This window comes from Carex rostrata, chromosome 15 (assembly GCF_964058835.1).
Source record: "Carex rostrata chromosome 15, lpCarRost1.2, whole genome shotgun sequence".
In the NCBI taxonomy this organism is placed as follows: domain Eukaryota; kingdom Viridiplantae; phylum Streptophyta; class Magnoliopsida; order Poales; family Cyperaceae; genus Carex; species Carex rostrata.
In genome coordinates this window covers 338,382-355,989 of record NC_135932.1, presented here as the reverse complement: position 1 = coordinate 355,989, position 17,608 = coordinate 338,382, and the positions used below count along the sequence as shown (strand labels likewise).

Genomic DNA, 17,608 nt, shown 5'->3' with positions numbered 1-17,608 from the left:
TATGATCATAAGAACATTGCAAGCAAGAAATCTAACAAAACTCAATTACTTCAAAGCCTTTTCCACATATAGTATACTGATAAAACATTTGTTTATTGAGGAAGTAGAAACAAAAAATATAAATAGAAAGGAGAAGAATATGTTCGGTTTGTAATAACTCATTATTTTACTTCTCTGTAACAAAATTATGAAACTAAATCACACCAGCCCTATAAATCATGCATGTATTGGATTCAGCATGAAATCAATTTGCATGTATTCCATATCTATTATAGTTTTGTTACTAAGTGAAGGTTACATAACATTGTAAAGCACAGCTCCTTTTTATGTACAAACCCTGGAATTGTGAAAGATAGTTTAATCACCAAAAATCCTGACATGTGCACTCACCACCTTCAAACCGGTGAAACCTAGCACGGTCGCGCACAATAATTACTCGATTATATGCCTTTGAAACCAGCTTAGCCACCGTATGGCAGTCCCCACATATCCTTAGATTTTTTATAACCCTTATCTCCTCTCCGGGATCCGTGGTTATTAACCCAAAAGCAATTGCCAATTTTTCACTGTGACAATAGAGCTCGTGTTGCTTCTCCTCATCTCCAATATCGTGAAGCACATTTTGCACCTCAGGTGCATAGCCCAATCCACGTATTCTCACACTGATCTCATGCAAAGCATTACAAATTTCTTTCCATCTTGGATGTGACTTATCATCTTTTATGAACTTGTGCATAGTACCATTAATCTCAATATAGCTAAAACCGGGTATCTTTCTCACATCTTTATAATGCATCGTGGTCCTTACCCGAGCCACATCATGCCACCGGGAATTTGAGGCATAGACATTTGAGAGGAGCACATAGTCACCATCCATGTTCGATCCTAGCTTGGCAACTTTTTCGGCTGCTAGCTCAGCAAGAGTGACATCACCATAGGTCTGGCTCGCACCAAGTAGAGTATGCCAGATTACCATGTCGGGCTCAGAAGGCATGGAATTAATAACATCATATGCTTCAGAGAGCTTACCAGTTCGACACAACATGTTGACTATTGTACCATAATGCTTCATGTCGGAGGGCACCGTCATGGACTTGAACACTCTCATGCCATCATCTACAAGGCCTGAATGGTTGCACCCGCAAAGCACGGCAAGATAGGTGATGGAGTCAGGCTCGATATGCTTTGGCATTTTGTCAAACATTTTAAGGGCCTCCGCTCCATTCCCATGCATGGAAAGTGCATGAAGAATAGTATTGTAAGAGATGAGATTCAGGTCTGACTCAGATATCGACCTAAAGACTTCCAAGGCCTTATCAATGGATCCACACTTGGAGTACATATCTATAAGCGCATTCTGTACAATTATTTGTGAATCAAATTTCTGTGCATGTGCAAATGAATGAACATCTTCACCATCAGCAATTGTGCCTAGCTGACTGCATGCAGCAAGAGCAGCAATAACTGTAGTTGAATTGGGTGTTTCATGATGATCGAGTGATGGTAAACCACTGCACAGCTGACGAAAAAGATACAGTGCAAGGTGAGGATGGCTGCATAATACAAAACCAGAAAGTAACACATTCCATGTGGCAATGTCTCTACGTGGCATTTCATCGAACACTTTTCTTGCACAGTCAATATTGCCGCACTTTGCATAGGCATCAATCAGAGTGGTCATGAGAATTGTATCTGCAGATAAACCAAACCGAAGGAGGTGAGAATGAAGCTGAAGAGAGAAAGGCAAAGAGGCGCACCGGGCAGAGGCCTTGAGGGTGAAAGAAAGGGAGAGAGCATCAGGTCGAGGGGACGAACAAGAAATGAAACGGGAAAAAAAGGAGAGAGCAGAGGAAGGAGAGGAAGAGGCGGCGAGACCGCGCAAAATGGAGTTGTAATCGTTGGTATTGGGGTGGGGAATGGAGAGGAAGGTGGAGAGAGCGTGGTCGAGGGAGGCCCAGGGAGAGAGAGCGCAGTGTTCGAGGAATTGTCGGCGGATGGAGGAATGGGAGAGGAAGAGAGCGGAGGTGAGGAGGTGAGCGTGGAGCTGCTTGATGTGGGAGAAGGTGGCGCATCGCTGAATCAGCGGATCTAGGTGTCGGTGTCCCATGCCCGTTGAATTTTTTAGTTACTATCCCAATATTTCAAAATTCTCATGTTACCAATACCATCGATTTCTGCAAATATAAAAAATTTAGCATGATCACAGACTCACAGTACCAATCTGAACCTCTAGCCTTTCCTAGGAAAGGAAGTGCATCACCATAAGTCCATAACATCAATCAAATTCAGATTGGTCTGACGCACCGAATTCCTGATCAAAATAAATTGCAATATTTTAGAAGACACACAAGCTTTATCTCTGTATAAAACAATTATTGTATGCGCAACTTAATTGAATTCCACTATTACAATTGATTCCAAATATAATAATGCAACTTAAGATAAATTTGTTCATCCGAGGCTAAAAGAAAATTAAGGTATCATAATGACAACAATGATTTTTGTTTCCAAATATTTTGTTTATCAAATATCTCGATTAATTATTAAATATTGATTGATTTATGATTGGTTAAATGTTGAGTGACAGTTATTTAAATGCGTACGTTCCCAGAAATAGAATGCTTCTAAACGGTCCAACCCCAACCCACTTCCTAGTATAAGACTGCAAGTAACATCTAAAAAATATATATATATCATTTCAGTACTCGCGTTACAGTATCCGCACAGTACTCATACTACAGTAACTGTATTTAGAGGAATAATATATTATGATCCCCACTAATTATATTGTGTCCACTAATTATTATTCTAAAAAGATATTATATAGTCTCAACTAATTATTATTCTAAAATCCCAGCAGCACCCTTTCAAAGCCTCGGTACTAATTCCGCGTCAACATTTCTCTAACAAAAATAGTTGACCTCATAAAAATAAATACTTCAGTGCATAGATATAAATAATTTCAATACTTAGATATTAATATTTTCAGTGTCATATGTAAAAAGATGAGCGATCCAATTACAACATTATAGCAGTTTAGGTCCCCACAAGCATTTATGTAAAAATTACAACATTGTTTACTATATAGATATAAATACTTGTGTTCTTCGAACTATATACTTCAAGATTTGATTATTAATATTAAAAAAAAAAGTTATAGATCTGGAACGATTGTGGTCCCCACAAGCAATTATGGCAGTTTAGGTGCGGGTACGATTATTTAAAAATAATTAATTTATCATTTACATTGTTTACTATATAAATATAAATACTTGTGTTCTTTGAACTATATACTTCAAGATTTGATTATTAATATTTTAAAATAAAGTTACAGATCTGGAACAGTTGCGGTCCCCACAAGTAACTATGGCAGTTTAGATGCGGATACGACATCATAAATTTCAAAAAAAAGTGTGGGTACAATTATTTAAAATAATTAATTTATCATTTACATTGTTTACTATATAGATATAAATATTTGTGTTCTTTCTTTGGACTACATACTTCAAGATTTGACTATTAATATTTTAAAAAAAAGTTACAGATCTGAAGTGCAATTATGACAGTTTGGTCCCCACAAATAGTTATGGCAATTTAGGTGCAGATACTGTAGCGCAGGTACTCATGTCAGCTTCCAAAAAAAAAAGAATTATTACTCAAAAGCATGGATTGAATCTTAAATTTCTTTTTATTGTGCTTATTATTATATAATAGTTACCATTATAAATTACTAAATTTCTCCTGGCAAGCATTGTTATGTGCAACACTGAATGATCTTCAATTCTATATCAACTACTTGTCTACCAAAAGTGACAAAAACACGGAATGATCTCAGTTGCTCTTGGGGAAAAATAATTCTTATTTGAAATCAATAAGCAGCTTATGATTCATACATTAGAAGCTTTATAGCCAAAAAATATATAAGAAAATACAAAGAAATATTAGTCAAAAGTAAAAAAATGCTAATAAAACAAGGCTACATTTCCATATATCCTAGACAGCCCACTAATATAACATGATACTACAACATTAGATGAAGAATGTGACATTATGTTAAATATATGTTAGTTTACGAATCCAAAAGGTGTTTGCCTCCTGCTACCACCTTCACCATATTGTTCATTCCATCTTCGTAGTAAGTTCATGCTAGTCGCGTCATATGCAACAGATGGACTCACCTTTTCATACCAAAATTAAATGAACTTGAGATGTGGTGACAAGAAAAAAATACAAAACAAGTGAGAAAAAATGTCAAGAATAGATAAATTATTACCTTTTCTTTAGCTTTTATAAAATCCTCCAGCTTCAGGGGCCGAAGGAAAGGTCTTGCGCTAGCCACACCACCCTGATATATATTACAGTATTCTTTATTTACTGCACAAAAGAATAATTCTCGAAAGAGAATTTGCCAGATAAAAAAAAGTGTATGGAAACTTACCGCCTTCTTTTCTTCCTCTAAAAGTTCTTGAACAGGTCGGTATGAAGCAGCAATACATAGATTCTACATCGAAGGTTACATTCAATTCAATAAGCACATAGCCACAAAAGGAAAAACCGGGTTCAAGAAATCAACTCATGCTTAGAGTTATACAGTACCTTCAAGTCGCTTCCAGAATAACCTTCAGTGGCATTGGCTAGCTCTTCATAATCAAATTTCGGATCCAAGTTTTCTTTTGAGAGAAATATTCGCAGGATTTTTATCCTATTTTGCACATTTGGAAGGTCCACATATATCCTACATATTAAAAAAAAATTGAATTATAATTAATAGCCTTATCGAGTTATGCAGGATATGATACAAAATGAAATTATATATTATTTTCAACTCAACCTTCTAGGTAATCGACGAATGACAGCATCGTCTAGGTCAAAGGGTCGATTAGTGGCTCCAAGAATAAGAATCCTTTGGGTATCTTTTGACCTTAACCCATCCCAAGCTGCCATAAATTCATTTCTCATTCGTCTTGTTGCCTCATGCTCACCACCACCTCTAGCGCCGAGTAAACTGTCAACCTACAATTTAAAAAAAAAAAAAATAATAAAATATGATAATACAACTGGAATTCTAGCATATGATATCTGGGTACACACAGATATTTACCTCATCAACAAAAATTATGACCGGAGCTAGCTTACTAGCAAAGGAGAAAAGTGCCTTGGTAAGCTTTTCGCCATCTCCAAACCACTGTTCAAGTGAATAAAAAATAAAATTTGAAACAATTAAAATAATGGAACACATTTTCACAATGATGCTCAATTTATACTACACAAAAATTTGGCCAGAGGTTGAAAATGTTTCACCTTTGATGTGATTGTTGATCCACTAACGTTAATGAAGTTTGCTCCAGCTTCCGTTGCAAGTGCTTTTGCCAGAAGAGTTTTTCCTGTACCAGGTGGCCCAAATAACAAAATTCCTTTGCATGGCTGAAACCAAAGGAAAAATACAAAAGAAATGAAAAGAAGTCACAGTAATTTCTTGAATAAGATCTAAGAACATAATGACATAAAAAAGAGAAAAGAGCTATAATGAAGTAATAAACTTACCCGTAACAAATTGCCACGTGAAAAAAGCTCGGGCCGTCTCATAGGCAGCGTGACAAGTTCATCAAGTGTTGCTTTGACATCTTCAAGTGCCCCAATGTCATCAAACTTCACCCCTATTTCATCAGGTGGCACCACGGCTGATATAAAATTGCGTTCATACTCGTCTCTGGCAAGACTCTACATTAGAATTATTTGTTTGCATCTTAATCTAACACAAATATCCAACAAATATGATGACACATATTTTTTGCATCCAAATAACCCTCAAATGTATAATATTTGCAATTGCACAGAGTTAATTGCAAAGGAGGTACTGTGACATGAGCTTTCTTGCAAATACACCTAAAGTATTACAAGAAAAATTGTGTCTTGATTACCTTGAGGTTTTGTGCAGGCTTCTTAGTAATGGTCTCCTCTCCTTTTAACCTTGAAATCGCCACGTCCAAACTGCTCAAATAGACAACATTGGGGTACTAAAAAACAATATTTTCTTAATAAACTTATTTGATGCGATGCAATATGAAAAGGGTTAATTGTACCTTTCACGTGGGATCATTAGTCTATTGCCCTTTGTCAAAGGAAAAATAACTGACGATAAATAATGATTTTTGGCCCATCCAGCAACTTTTTCGGCTTCTGTAATTTACAAAGAAAAGTTCAAAACTCAAAGATAGAGCAGCGTTATAGCATCTCACCTTGCTAAAATTTGACATTATTTCCTCCTTTTTTTTTGAGAGATAAATGTGCTTACTTGCCCTGGTTAAAACCAAATCATCAGATTTCACATGCAAAAGATCCAAGCAGGAGAGTTCGTTCTCTTCTAGGGCCTATAGAAAAAAACCAAAATTAAAGACAGAGATCTAAAATCCATTTTAGACATGATATTTTTCCATTGGATAAGTTATCACACCTTATGAAGTTCAATGAGGTTCTGTCTAGAAACAATAATTTTCTTGTCTTCTTCGATTTGTTTTTTGAAAATTCGCAAGCTTTCCTCTTCCTGAGAAAGAAATAACGGTGATAAGAATTACTCCCTTAGTCCTCCACTTTATTTCTCTATCAAACACAGCCCAAATGAACACAAACCTTTGGGACAGGTAGAAAGAAAGCATTAGTAAATAGTTTCCAAATTTTATCATTTTTTGAAGATTTTGTTTCTTTGGGTCCCTCTGCATGCTTCGACAACTGCATAGGAAAAATAAACATCACTCAAGGTAAAAAAATCAAGTAATATGCTCTCTTTTTTTCTTTCTCTATTTTCAGAAGCAAGAAAGAATACCAGACGAGCAAGCCGGCCAAGTTGTGGGGGAAGATCCATCTGAAAATTTAAAATGAGACAACAAGAAAAAAATTAGGAAATTTTCCCATGCATTGAGCAAAACCTCAGACGAATCCACTCTAAGAATCTCTCTCCACATTTCATCATGAAGATACAAAAATAATCACTCTTTGCTAACTGGATGAGGAAAAGAAGAGACTATTTGGGATATTTCACATTTCTTTTAGGGTCAAATCTGATATGATTTTGTTTTCTTGGCACGCTTACAGATAAGACTTTCTTTGGGTAGAATTTCTCACTCACCTTTTAACCTATTTATAGAAATTTCTTCTTATAACTGCTCTTTCACTTGTATAAAGAGAAAGAAGAAACACAGGGTATACATATATTTGGGATAAATTTCAGAGATCACTAAACTTTGCTCTGTCACAAATTGGTCAGTCGGGTTTGATTTGTATGTCAGTATCCATTGAACTTTATATTTGGTCTGATCAAGTCACTCCGTTACTTTCTGTATAAAATACTAACAGAATATGACGTTGCTTCCAACTCATTATGTTTGATAAATTGTGCAAGTTATTTGGGGACACGAAGTATTTCTCACCCACTAACTTTTCCTCTCTTAGCACGTCTCTACTCTTATTTTTTTCAGCTATCCATTGATGGTCTCTCTCTTCACTAAAGAAAGCTGGTTCAGCTGCAAAGCAACTACTCAGCTCCTTTTCTGGTAAAATAGAGCCAATTTGGAAGCCCTAGTTCTTGGGTAAAGAGAGCAAATGTGAATTTGTCAACAAGTGATCGAGCCAATGCACGTGCAATGTTACTCTATCTTTTGTTTTGTTACAAGCGTTCGGAAAGTAATTACTGTTTTCGGATATCAGATGGTAATGTACTTTGAAATAGAAAGTCTTAACACACAGATCAAAGTACATTTTCAACATAAAACATCATATTTGTCTTCACATTAAAAGCTTACTTTAGTGAAGAGAGAGACCAATGGGTAGATGAAAAGGTTTTAAGAGTAGAGACGTGGTGGCAGAGAGGAAAAAGGAAAAGTTAGTGGGTTAGAATATGCCCCCGAAATAAGTTGCACAATTCATCAAATGATGAGTTGGAAGCCACATCAGATTCCATTAGTAATTTAAACGGAAATAGTAACATAATGACTTGATCGGAACATATAGAAAGTTTACTGGCAACTGAGATACAAATCAAACTTGAGTGACCAATTCATGACAAGGAGCAAAGTTTGGTGACCTCTGACGAAATTTACCCTATATTTTGTGTTTTGTATGGATTTAGGGGATATCATATGTTCAGAATTTTAGGATTACAAATCCTCTGTCTAGTTTCCATTCAAACATTTAATGAAGAACAGCAATAGAATCACAATCTTACATCTTCTATTTGCTCCTTAGGTGTTAATTTATCATGACCACAAATTAAAACAACTGGTCCTGTAAGTTGATCGAGCATCTCCTCAAGTTTTTGAACAAAGTCCTTTCGCTTGGATTCTGGTACTGCCTTCGATAACCACTTAGAGCTGTCGGGGAAGTATACAATAGCTGGTTCCAGAGATGGCAGAATCTGTCATTTCACACCGAAATCCAAAAATTATACAAGATCACAAAAAGAAGGAAATGTGAACATGTCACAAGTTGGTAACACCAAAATACCTCACAAAGCGCTTGAACTGCCGCATAACAGTCTTCAGCTTGTGACTCTGTATCATGCTCAAGATCCTGAACTAAAAGAGGTACAGAAGATCATTTAACTCATGCACTGTAATTTCTAAGGGTGGAAAAGGGGAATAGAGTGGAATAGAGGTTATATTCCCGCCGAACAAGGAAAAAAATTGAGTGGAATAGTGGAAATGGGAAAAGTGAATTGGTTTGAATTTTTGCAGTCAAACCTCTTCTTTTTACAGTTGCTTTTTACAACTAGGTCCCTCCTCTATTTCTCTATCTATGAGCCAATTCTCTATTCCAGGAGATGATGGACCAGATAAATTGGCCTTCTCCAAGAGATGAAATTGACTCATTTCCCGATACCGTTCTACTCTTTCACTATTCCACTCTTCCACCATCAACCGAACACAACCGGAATAGTACAAAATTGAAGCCTAAAACCAGATTCCACTTTTCCTCTATTCTTTCACTATTCCACATATTGTCAAAGGGCGTGATTTCCAACAAGAAAATTTATGGACCAACGAGGAATAGAAGCATACTATCAACCCAGCAGATAGAAGATGTTTCATCCTGTTCTTTTGCATCCTCACTTTTGCTTGCCTCCTCTAATTTGTCCTCAGTCAAGTCAAAAATAACAGCTACCTGATCCCCATTTATGTCAAACACCTCTCCTCTTGCTCCACTTGACAAACTCCTAAAATCAAATTGAAAGCAAAGATCAGCATAACAAGTCATGTAGTAGAAATATATGAAATTTCTAATGAGTTATGCTCGCATAAGATTAGCACCATGGGACTTGAATTATACTTTTGCACCACCCATTGAGTACATACATCCTTTAGATTAACATAAACATGTAGGCAACGAACCAACAAGTACCATGCAAATGGGAAGAAAACAACACTCGGAATCTTTTTATATCACTTGACTAAATTCTTCATTTGTTTCATTTGAGTGCAGAGTCCAAAACTTGAATCAAATGCAGTATATGGAAGAGATATAAATACACCTGCCACTAACATAAGTATAGGCATTCGTTGATCCATCAAAAGTAGGTATTTTCCCCAATATGATCCTGTGATGTGATAATACATTTGTTACTAATCAGGGCCCATGCATAAAGGTGTGATGCAGTGCTTGCATAATCTCTATGCGATGCTGCTCCTCCATACTTATATAATATTTTGTATTTGAGTAATGCAAGCTGGATACCTTTGAACAGCTTCATCAGGCACTGACTTGGGGATGTACTTGACCCTATGACCTGAAAAAAATTAACTAGTTCATATCTAACATTGGCAACCTGAACATCTAACCAGAGGCGGATCTAGGTATAGCCCGGGGGTGCTTAGACACCCCCATGATTTCAAAAATTTAATCATGTAAAATTTAATTTAATTTTTATTTTTCTTAAATTTTTATATAGTTCGGCCCTCCTACATGAAATGCTAAATTTGTGCTTGTAGCCTAGTTTTAACAAATACATTTAGTGATTGTGGAAACTTGGGTTCAAATCCCAGTGACCACACGTTATATATTTTAACATATTATGCATTTCACGTTTCATCCCCCTCAATCTAAATTTTCTAGTTCAGCCCCCTGGATCTAACTTCAGAGTGGCATGAAGGAAAACACAAGTAAAATACCTGTCTTGAGAAGCTTTTTTGACTCAGGCCCTGTGGTCTCTGATGATTTAGATGCTGAAGTGCTCTCATCTTCACCAGGTATCCTCTATTACAAATTTCCAAGAAGAAAAAATTAGAGAAAAAGCAAATTCTTCAAAAGACTATGTCCAGATATACTGGTGCAGATTAAAAGTGCACCAATTTAAATCTCCTAAAAGCTACCATTATCCCCAGATAAAATTCTTGAAAAATTATTTACACTGGCAAAGGTGGCCTCGATGCCAAGTTTGCTGGTGAGATTATTGAAGGCCTCTGCAGCAGCAAGAGCGGCCTCAGCAGATTCTCTTACAGGATCGTACTCCTCATTTTCAATACATCTTGGCTCATTGTCGCTCATGTGCTCCTCATCATTGTTTGTATCGTTGCCATCCTCTGTCTCAGATTCAGTATCTTCATCCATCCCAACCTCTGACAAGCTTTCCTTCCCAAAATCCTGCTCCAAAAATGTGAAAAAAAGAACAAGTGAAGTTAGCATTTTAAGCTTAAAGTTGTCATTGTTAATATTTTAAATTGGTACTGGTGCATAAAGTTGTCATTATAAGCTTACAGTGTTATCTTTTTCTATTACAGATGAAACTAAAACACTGCTGTCAAGGATCAACAGCGGAACTTGTAATTCACGAGCAACTGCTTTTATCACTCTCTCCATGTAGAGCTCTGTTCCTGTAATTTCGAAAATTATGAGTTACATGGCAAAAATTAACTTAAGTGGGGAAAAGGAATATATAATTAAACACATTTCTCATTTAATATAAGGAAAAGTTACCTGGAACACTACGAAGCAAAATCCTTCCACCAGAAGACACCAAATGGGATCCATATGATGTGGTAAAGTTTTTGTGCTTCAGATGTGAAGCCACGCACTCCACTAGCAAACTCTTGGTATTCTCACTGATCCAAAAAAGATAATCCAAGGGACAGGTCACAACACAAGTTACTAAATTATTTCTTTTTAAGAAAATTGGAAATAAGAGACCATATAAAAAGTACATATAGTCACTCTTACTTGAGATAGTATGGAAAATTATCAAGGGAAAGATTGATCTTTTCCCAAGGAATGACCCTCCGTAAAATTTCATTTTTTAACCTCTGACGCTTGCTTAAAAACGGCGATTCCTTCTTATTAGAATCAATAAAAAATCTCTCACCAGTTAACCACTCCTGCTGATCTTGTTCACCAAGCCTTGCATGTTCATTTGCAAAACCCCTACCAACTGGTATATCCTCTTTGATACCTTCACTTTTATCCCCATTAACAGCATCCTCAACTGGTACATGCTTTCCCACACTAGCACTACGGCCATCACCTTTTGAACAGTATAATCTGTGTGACATGTATGAGTTCCCTGCATTGTACTGCTTGATTTGGTACTGGTTCAGCCATGATTGACGCGAGTATATGAATTTTCTAGGGATATGTTGGTTCAAGGCTGAAACAAGACGAGCAGAGCTTACGCCATGGGGGTAATGTTGAGACATGACACGTGATCTGAAACGGGTCAAGACAAGGTCCCAGCTTTCACCTTTACACTTCAATGTCCTTGCATACATTGCATGGTTAACTTAAAAGCTGTTTATCTTTTCCAATTAAGGCCTGATCAGACAAAAAAAGGGAGAAATTTTATTTAGATAGTTGAGTGGGTATTCGATGCTCATGTTACTTCATTGCCATAGATATATATAGACAGCTAGTATTTGTCATGGTAAAGATGGACATGCTGAGTTAGAAAATGTAAATTTTTCCAAATTTAATGTTTAGAAGGTATGTTTAAGCAAGCGTGTGAAAGAAAACATCTTATTGGATAATAAAACTGCGTAAGTTCACCTAGAAAAACTACCAGCTGACAATTCAAAATTTGACTTCCCCAGCATCGGAGTTAACGACAGAGAAATTAAACAATAGGGAAAATATCCTGGCGACATTGCCACACATCTGAAAGCATCCATAAAGGCATATCTATTGCAGGAAAAATCTATTTAATTGACGAATTACCACCATAAAAAATTAACCACGCGGAATTTAAAAAGAAAATGAAAGCAAATGAGGCAAAACTTGTTGAAAACAAAAAAAGTAGCCCTAGAAAATCAGGGAAAGGAGAAAATAGCGTACTTTAGATCGTCTATGTTGCTTCTCTTTTCTCCTATTCGTTCTCTAACGGCGGAGCAAACAAACACGGCTGCCGAGAGAGATGAGACTTGAGATATGAGCCGTGTTGAGAGATAACTAGAACTTGTATTCTCTTTGTATTCTCTACCATCTGATCTGTGCTTTACGATTCCCGCCGCTCTATGGGAGGGTCCTGAAGTGCAAATTTCTTTGCTGCGTCCATTCTTAGATAAATCTCTGTGTGTTGAGTCATTTAGTTCATGGTAAATTGCTAATTGCTAATTGGTATGGCCTTTAGCAGTTTAGTCGCTTCCCGGGTGATTCATTTTTCTCTTGGTTACTTTGTTCCACACCAGTGAATCAGATTGTGCGGTCCTTGGGGAACCTTAATTTTACTGAATTCGTATCCTCTGAGATATCTCAAACTTTTCGTGAATTTACTGAAAATCCTAACCGTTTAAATACGTTCTGCACGAATCTCAAAGCACACATAATACTGACACGCTACATCACCCCCGAATAGGCACCGGACACGTTGGTCACGCAAAAGTTGAGATATCTCAGAGGATTGGCACTCAATTTTACTTCCTGGTTTTGGTATATAAAACTGTGCGTGCGCTGCTTTGTCTGGCACTGTATGTGGGGAAGTTATCTCGTGTGTTTTCCTTTTCGGTGTCCCCCGTAGCTAGTGGTGGCAACGACATGGTTTGGTCCGAGTTAGGCTCTGATAGACCGAGCTACAATCAAGCAATCTTAATTTAGGGCAACTGAGCTAAAATCTCAGCTTGAAATCGTGACAAGTCAGTTTGAGTTAGCTCGCGAGCTGACGAGCTGGCTCGCTCGGTTTGGCTGGATGTTTTTTTAAAAAAGAAAATGAATTCTACAAATTTTAGTAAATATTGAATGTCAAGCCACTGAATTATTTAATATCTACAAAAGATTGGTCATTTTGAATTTCTAATATGCGACTTTTTACACAGAGAACATTGAACAAAAGATTAAATACTAGTTCTCAATATATATAATATTTTAACTGACAATTTATTATGAAAATATTGTGTAATTTGTAAGAACATTGTGTATAGATAATTTGTAAGAACCTTGTTTATTATTTATACATCTAATATGTTATTTTGACACGGCATAATATGTGTTATGTACAAGCACATGTACAGTGCGGCATGACAAGCAATACGTGTGTGCCTAGACACGAGTATCATCACTCGTCAAGCACATGCACAACATACCGTGAGTACTAGCACATGTTGGTGATCTGGTGCCTGAACACGATACGTAGAGGCGGATCTAATTAAGTATAGCTTAGAGGATGCTTAGCTATTCTATAATTTCAAAAAACTTAATCATACATATTAAAATTTAATTAAATTTCTACATTTTTAAGTTTTTATCAGTCCCTCATAAAATATTACCTGTGAGCTTAGTCTAGTGTATGAATTTCATTTAGTAGTTGCAGAGAATATATTGAGTTTAACCATATATTATGCATTTTATGTTCAGCTCCTCTTATCTAAATTTTCTAATTTTGCAGCTAAAGATATGGCACACACTATGTATGAGCATGGTATGACATGAGTACTAGCACGTGTGTATCACGGTATGCTGCTTAGTTGTGATGTGTAGGATTTTTTATTGATATGACATGAGTACCACCACGTGTCTACCACGGTATGCCGCTTAGATGTGATGTGTAGGATTTTTTATTGAGTCGACGCATTTTATTCAAAAAAAAAAAATACGAATGTCACATTTCCATTTACTTTTTTCTAAATATTCTTTTATTATGAAAAATTAAATAAAATGTGAAGAAATAATAAATAAATTATTATGGAATTTTTTTAAGAAACGTTTCAAATATATTTCAATAATATTTCCATCATCTCTAGCTTCAGCTTCAGGTTCACTCTTGGTGGAAGGAAAGGTTAATGGTGAGGTCTTTGTGGATCGATCACTGTTCTGATACTATGTCAAGTTTCAGATAATCAAAGGCAAATAATACCATACTCCCTCAAACCTCCCTCCCTTTCTTTTCTATCATTCAGTTTCGTTTGTTACAAAAAACTTATCGGTACGAAACAAATTTATTCGATTAGCTATATTTTCTTCGTGGATTTGAATGTCTTCCCTTGAGAATCAAGTGGCAAAGTACGATTCTTTGGTCACGGTCTTCACACCTTAACAAAATCAACAAAACGAATCTCTATCAACTCCTTGTTACACCGAGAAGACAGTCTTGCAATTGATTTCGACAATCTCCACTCACAAAGACGGAGATCTGAAAAGAGGTGGCGCTTCCTTCACTACTCTGTCGTTGTTGAGAGAAAAATGTTTTTGTTTGGGAGAGAGAGACAACGGTTGGGAGAGATAGAATAAAATATTGAACAGTCCGAATTTTTTATTAATATCGCTAACTCTGAAAGTTTGGGCTAAATGGGCTCCTTACTTTTGGGTCCTAGAAAATGAAAAATAGAGAAAAAAAAAAGCGTTTCAATATTTCTTATAATTGTGTGTGTGGTGTGGTCATGTTTTTTCATATTTCATCGAACCTCATATTTTAAAATTAAAATTGTCAATTGAAACGGCTCAATTAATATCTATATTAAAATATATTTGTAAATAAAGTTTTATATTTCCATTTAGAAATAATGATTTTGTATCTATTTTAAAATACAGTAAATATTTTTTAAAAATTATAAAATTTGCTCTCCAAATATATTTTAATATGGATATCATGTTGAGCAGTTTGAATTTTAAAAGTGGAAACATAGAATACGAGGTACAATAAGATATGAAAAGCATGAGGCATTTGAACCCTTTATTTTAAAATGTGTCCAGTAAATCTAAATATTTGATTCCATACCCATCAGAACGCCTCTTTCCCAATATCTCAAAACCGACTTCAAAAACACACATGATCTATAATTACAATTTATATACCCCTCTATCTCAAGATATGAAATGAACCTAAAATATAGATAGAGGTTTTGTTTTTAACTTTTTATGCTTGTGTCTAATTAATTGTTTATCGTGTATATATAGCAATTGCATTAATCCTCCACCTAAAATTAAGACTTATCTACAAATATGCCGGAGAATAAATATGAATTTAATAATTTTCTAGTACACCGCCACACCGGAGAACAATTCCATCTTTATTCAAAGGGAGACAAGGACCAGGGTTCCTATCCTATCCAACTGTAGGATGGTTCAGGTAGTATGATAGGAACCCTGGTCTGGTCTGGGACTCAGACCAACATTGCAACAACCAACCAATGAACACTAAACAATGGAACAATCTATTAATTTCCCTTGCCTGTCTCATGCTCTCAAAATAGACCCTCAACCAAAACAATATTTTGGGGAGATCGATTTAAGACAGCTCACCAATCAAATTTTTAATCTCTATCTCCCCGCTAATAATTACCTTTATTGCATTCCTTCACCTTTCAGCAACTTATCACTATGTTCCATTTCATTTAAAAAAGAAGAAGAATGAAATGTATCATCCAAAAGTATCTACCATATAAATATTTTTAACGTAAGCATTTTATCTAGTTTATTCAGTATAAAATTTCATATTCTTAGTTTTCACAACAATAAGAATTTTATCACATCACATGTTAAGAACAATTTAGTGAGGTACTTATACTTCAATAAAAATATACTAATTATGTATATATATAATCTTAAGAAATTAAGAAATAAATAACCAATGCAAGAAATATTGAGTTCGAATACTATAGCAATAAGTGGTGTAGATGATTTGGCATACATTTTTTACACCTTCGAAGTGCACATCTGGTCTGATTAATTACCAGATTCAACAGAGTTTAGTTTTTCATTTTTCACCATAATGTATTTACCGGCGAGTCATATTACTTGCATTGTAACTGATTCAAAGCTGTTGGTATTATTTCTTGCATTGGCTATTTATTTCTTAATTTATTAAGATTATATCATATACATTATTAGTATAGAAGTACAAGTATATCACTAAATTTTTCTTAACATGTGATTGATAAAATTCTTATAAGTGTGAAAACCAAAAATATGAAATTTTATACCGAAAAAGCTAGATAAAATGTTGTATGTTAAAAATATTTATATGTTAGATTTTATAAAATAAGTTAATACCGTCTTATAAAATATTCATATGTTAGATTTTATAAAATAAGTTAACCAGGAATATGAAATTTATAATAATTTTTAAAAAGACCCATACGTTGGAAATATTCTTCAAACCCAAAAAAAAAAAAAAATTCTACATATACACTAATAACTTTCTGATTTTAGCAAATAAAATTTCACACTTAATTTTTTATTCTAAATCATTTATACACATAAAAAGTAAAAGCTATTCAAAACGTAAATAAGATCACAATTATGTATTTTACATAAACAAAGAATAAATGGAAGTAATTAGGGAAGAGGGAGAAGGAGGGAAAGAGAGAAAACAAGTGAGTCCATAAAGACATTTTTTTTAAGAATTTTGAAAGAAAGGTATTTTGTTTTACATTTTGAAAAAAGAAGAACAATTTGTAAAAATTTTCATTTTCCGTTTTAATTATTATTTTATTTGATTCATCATTCCCTTGACGCGGAATGAGATAGAATAATATTTAAGCTTCTCTATAGTATAATGTAATGTTACGTTATAATATACATTATGTTGAATTGTATCCGTGCATAATTAATTAATTGATTAATTTAGTAACATAAGTTAACTAAACCCAACTAATCACCGGCCAAGTTGTTGCGTCCCGAATCGTTTTTTAGATAATTTAGAATTTGATTTCTAAACTTTATTTAAAAAAAAATTGATCCTTTAGCTTTCCATAAAAATGAAGTTAGCATCCGGACTTTCCAAAAACATTGAATTAGTCCTTCAACGTTTGACAAAAGAATAAGTTGATCCTTCAACTTCTCTCAAATTAACCAAATTAATCGTTCTAATTTAGTTGTCTTTAGAAAATTTGAAGGATTTTCATATAAAATTTAGAAATCGACATTATCATTTATTTAAAATTAGAAAACTTCAAATTTGACTCCTCGCCACCGACTGAACGACCATTCAATTTATTTCCTTTTTTTATCGCCTTTTCTCGCCAATAAAGTTTAAAAATCCAAAATTCCAACTTCTCTTCGCTTTCTCATTTCCACCGACTCCTTCCTTCCTCTCACCAATGACCAATCTCTCTCCGTCTCTTAAAATCCAAAACAAGAACATATTTTGTTTGTTTAAAAGGTCAAACTGATGCTCCTACTTCCTAGTACTACTTGGTAT

General features: G+C 35.0%; 2 protein-coding genes across 6 annotated transcripts; both read right to left on the bottom strand.

Annotated features, from left to right (window-relative positions):
- Nucleotides 1-248: 248 nt before the first annotated feature.
- LOC144566405 (Tetratricopeptide repeat (TPR)-like superfamily protein) lies at nt 249-2,115 on the bottom strand. Its single transcript, XM_078316421.1, has one exon. The coding sequence runs from the start codon at nt 2,105-2,107 to the stop codon at nt 362-364; it is 1,746 nt and encodes a 581-aa protein (XP_078172547.1). The 5' UTR covers nt 2,108-2,115; the 3' UTR covers nt 249-361.
- A 1,720-nt stretch (nt 2,116-3,835) lies between these two features.
- LOC144566403 (uncharacterized) lies at nt 3,836-12,464 on the bottom strand. Of its 5 annotated transcripts, none has more exons than XM_078316417.1 (25): nt 12,310-12,464; nt 11,206-11,793; nt 10,966-11,090; nt 10,747-10,862; nt 10,399-10,632; nt 10,161-10,245; nt 9,727-9,778; nt 9,524-9,589; nt 9,054-9,208; nt 8,500-8,570; nt 8,222-8,410; nt 6,824-6,862; nt 6,631-6,729; nt 6,455-6,544; nt 6,296-6,371; nt 6,084-6,180; nt 5,922-5,991; nt 5,545-5,721; nt 5,302-5,424; nt 5,102-5,185; nt 4,832-5,013; nt 4,597-4,735; nt 4,439-4,501; nt 4,274-4,345; nt 3,836-4,178 (listed from the first exon to the last, which is right to left on the bottom strand). In XM_078316417.1, exons 2-25 carry the CDS (start codon nt 11,748-11,750, stop codon nt 4,065-4,067), a joined length of 3,063 nt encoding a protein of 1,020 aa, XP_078172543.1. In that variant the 5' UTR covers nt 11,751-11,793; nt 12,310-12,464; the 3' UTR covers nt 3,836-4,064. The 5 variants fall into 5 exon arrangements, with proteins under 5 accessions (XP_078172543.1, XP_078172542.1, XP_078172545.1 ...); XM_078316416.1 differs by having other exon boundaries at nt 10,399-10,635; nt 12,310-12,450; XM_078316419.1 differs by lacking the exon at nt 9,524-9,589.
- Nucleotides 12,465-17,608: the final 5,144 nt, after the last annotated feature.

Coding starts and splice junctions, on each gene's coding strand:
- LOC144566405 (XM_078316421.1), bottom strand. CDS start 2,107: ATGGGACACCGACACCTAGATCCGCTGATTCAGCGATGCGCCACCTTC.
- LOC144566403 (XM_078316416.1), bottom strand. CDS start 11,750: ATGTATGCAAGGACATTGAAGTGTAAAGGTGAAAGCTGGGACCTTGTC. Junction 11,091..11,205: donor AATTTTCCATACTATCTCAA/GTAAGAGTGACT, acceptor TTTTTGGATCAG/TGAGAATACCAAGAGTTTGC. Junction 6,372..6,454: donor ACCTCATTGAACTTCATAAG/GTGTGATAACTT, acceptor TTTTTTCTATAG/GCCCTAGAAGAGAACGAACT.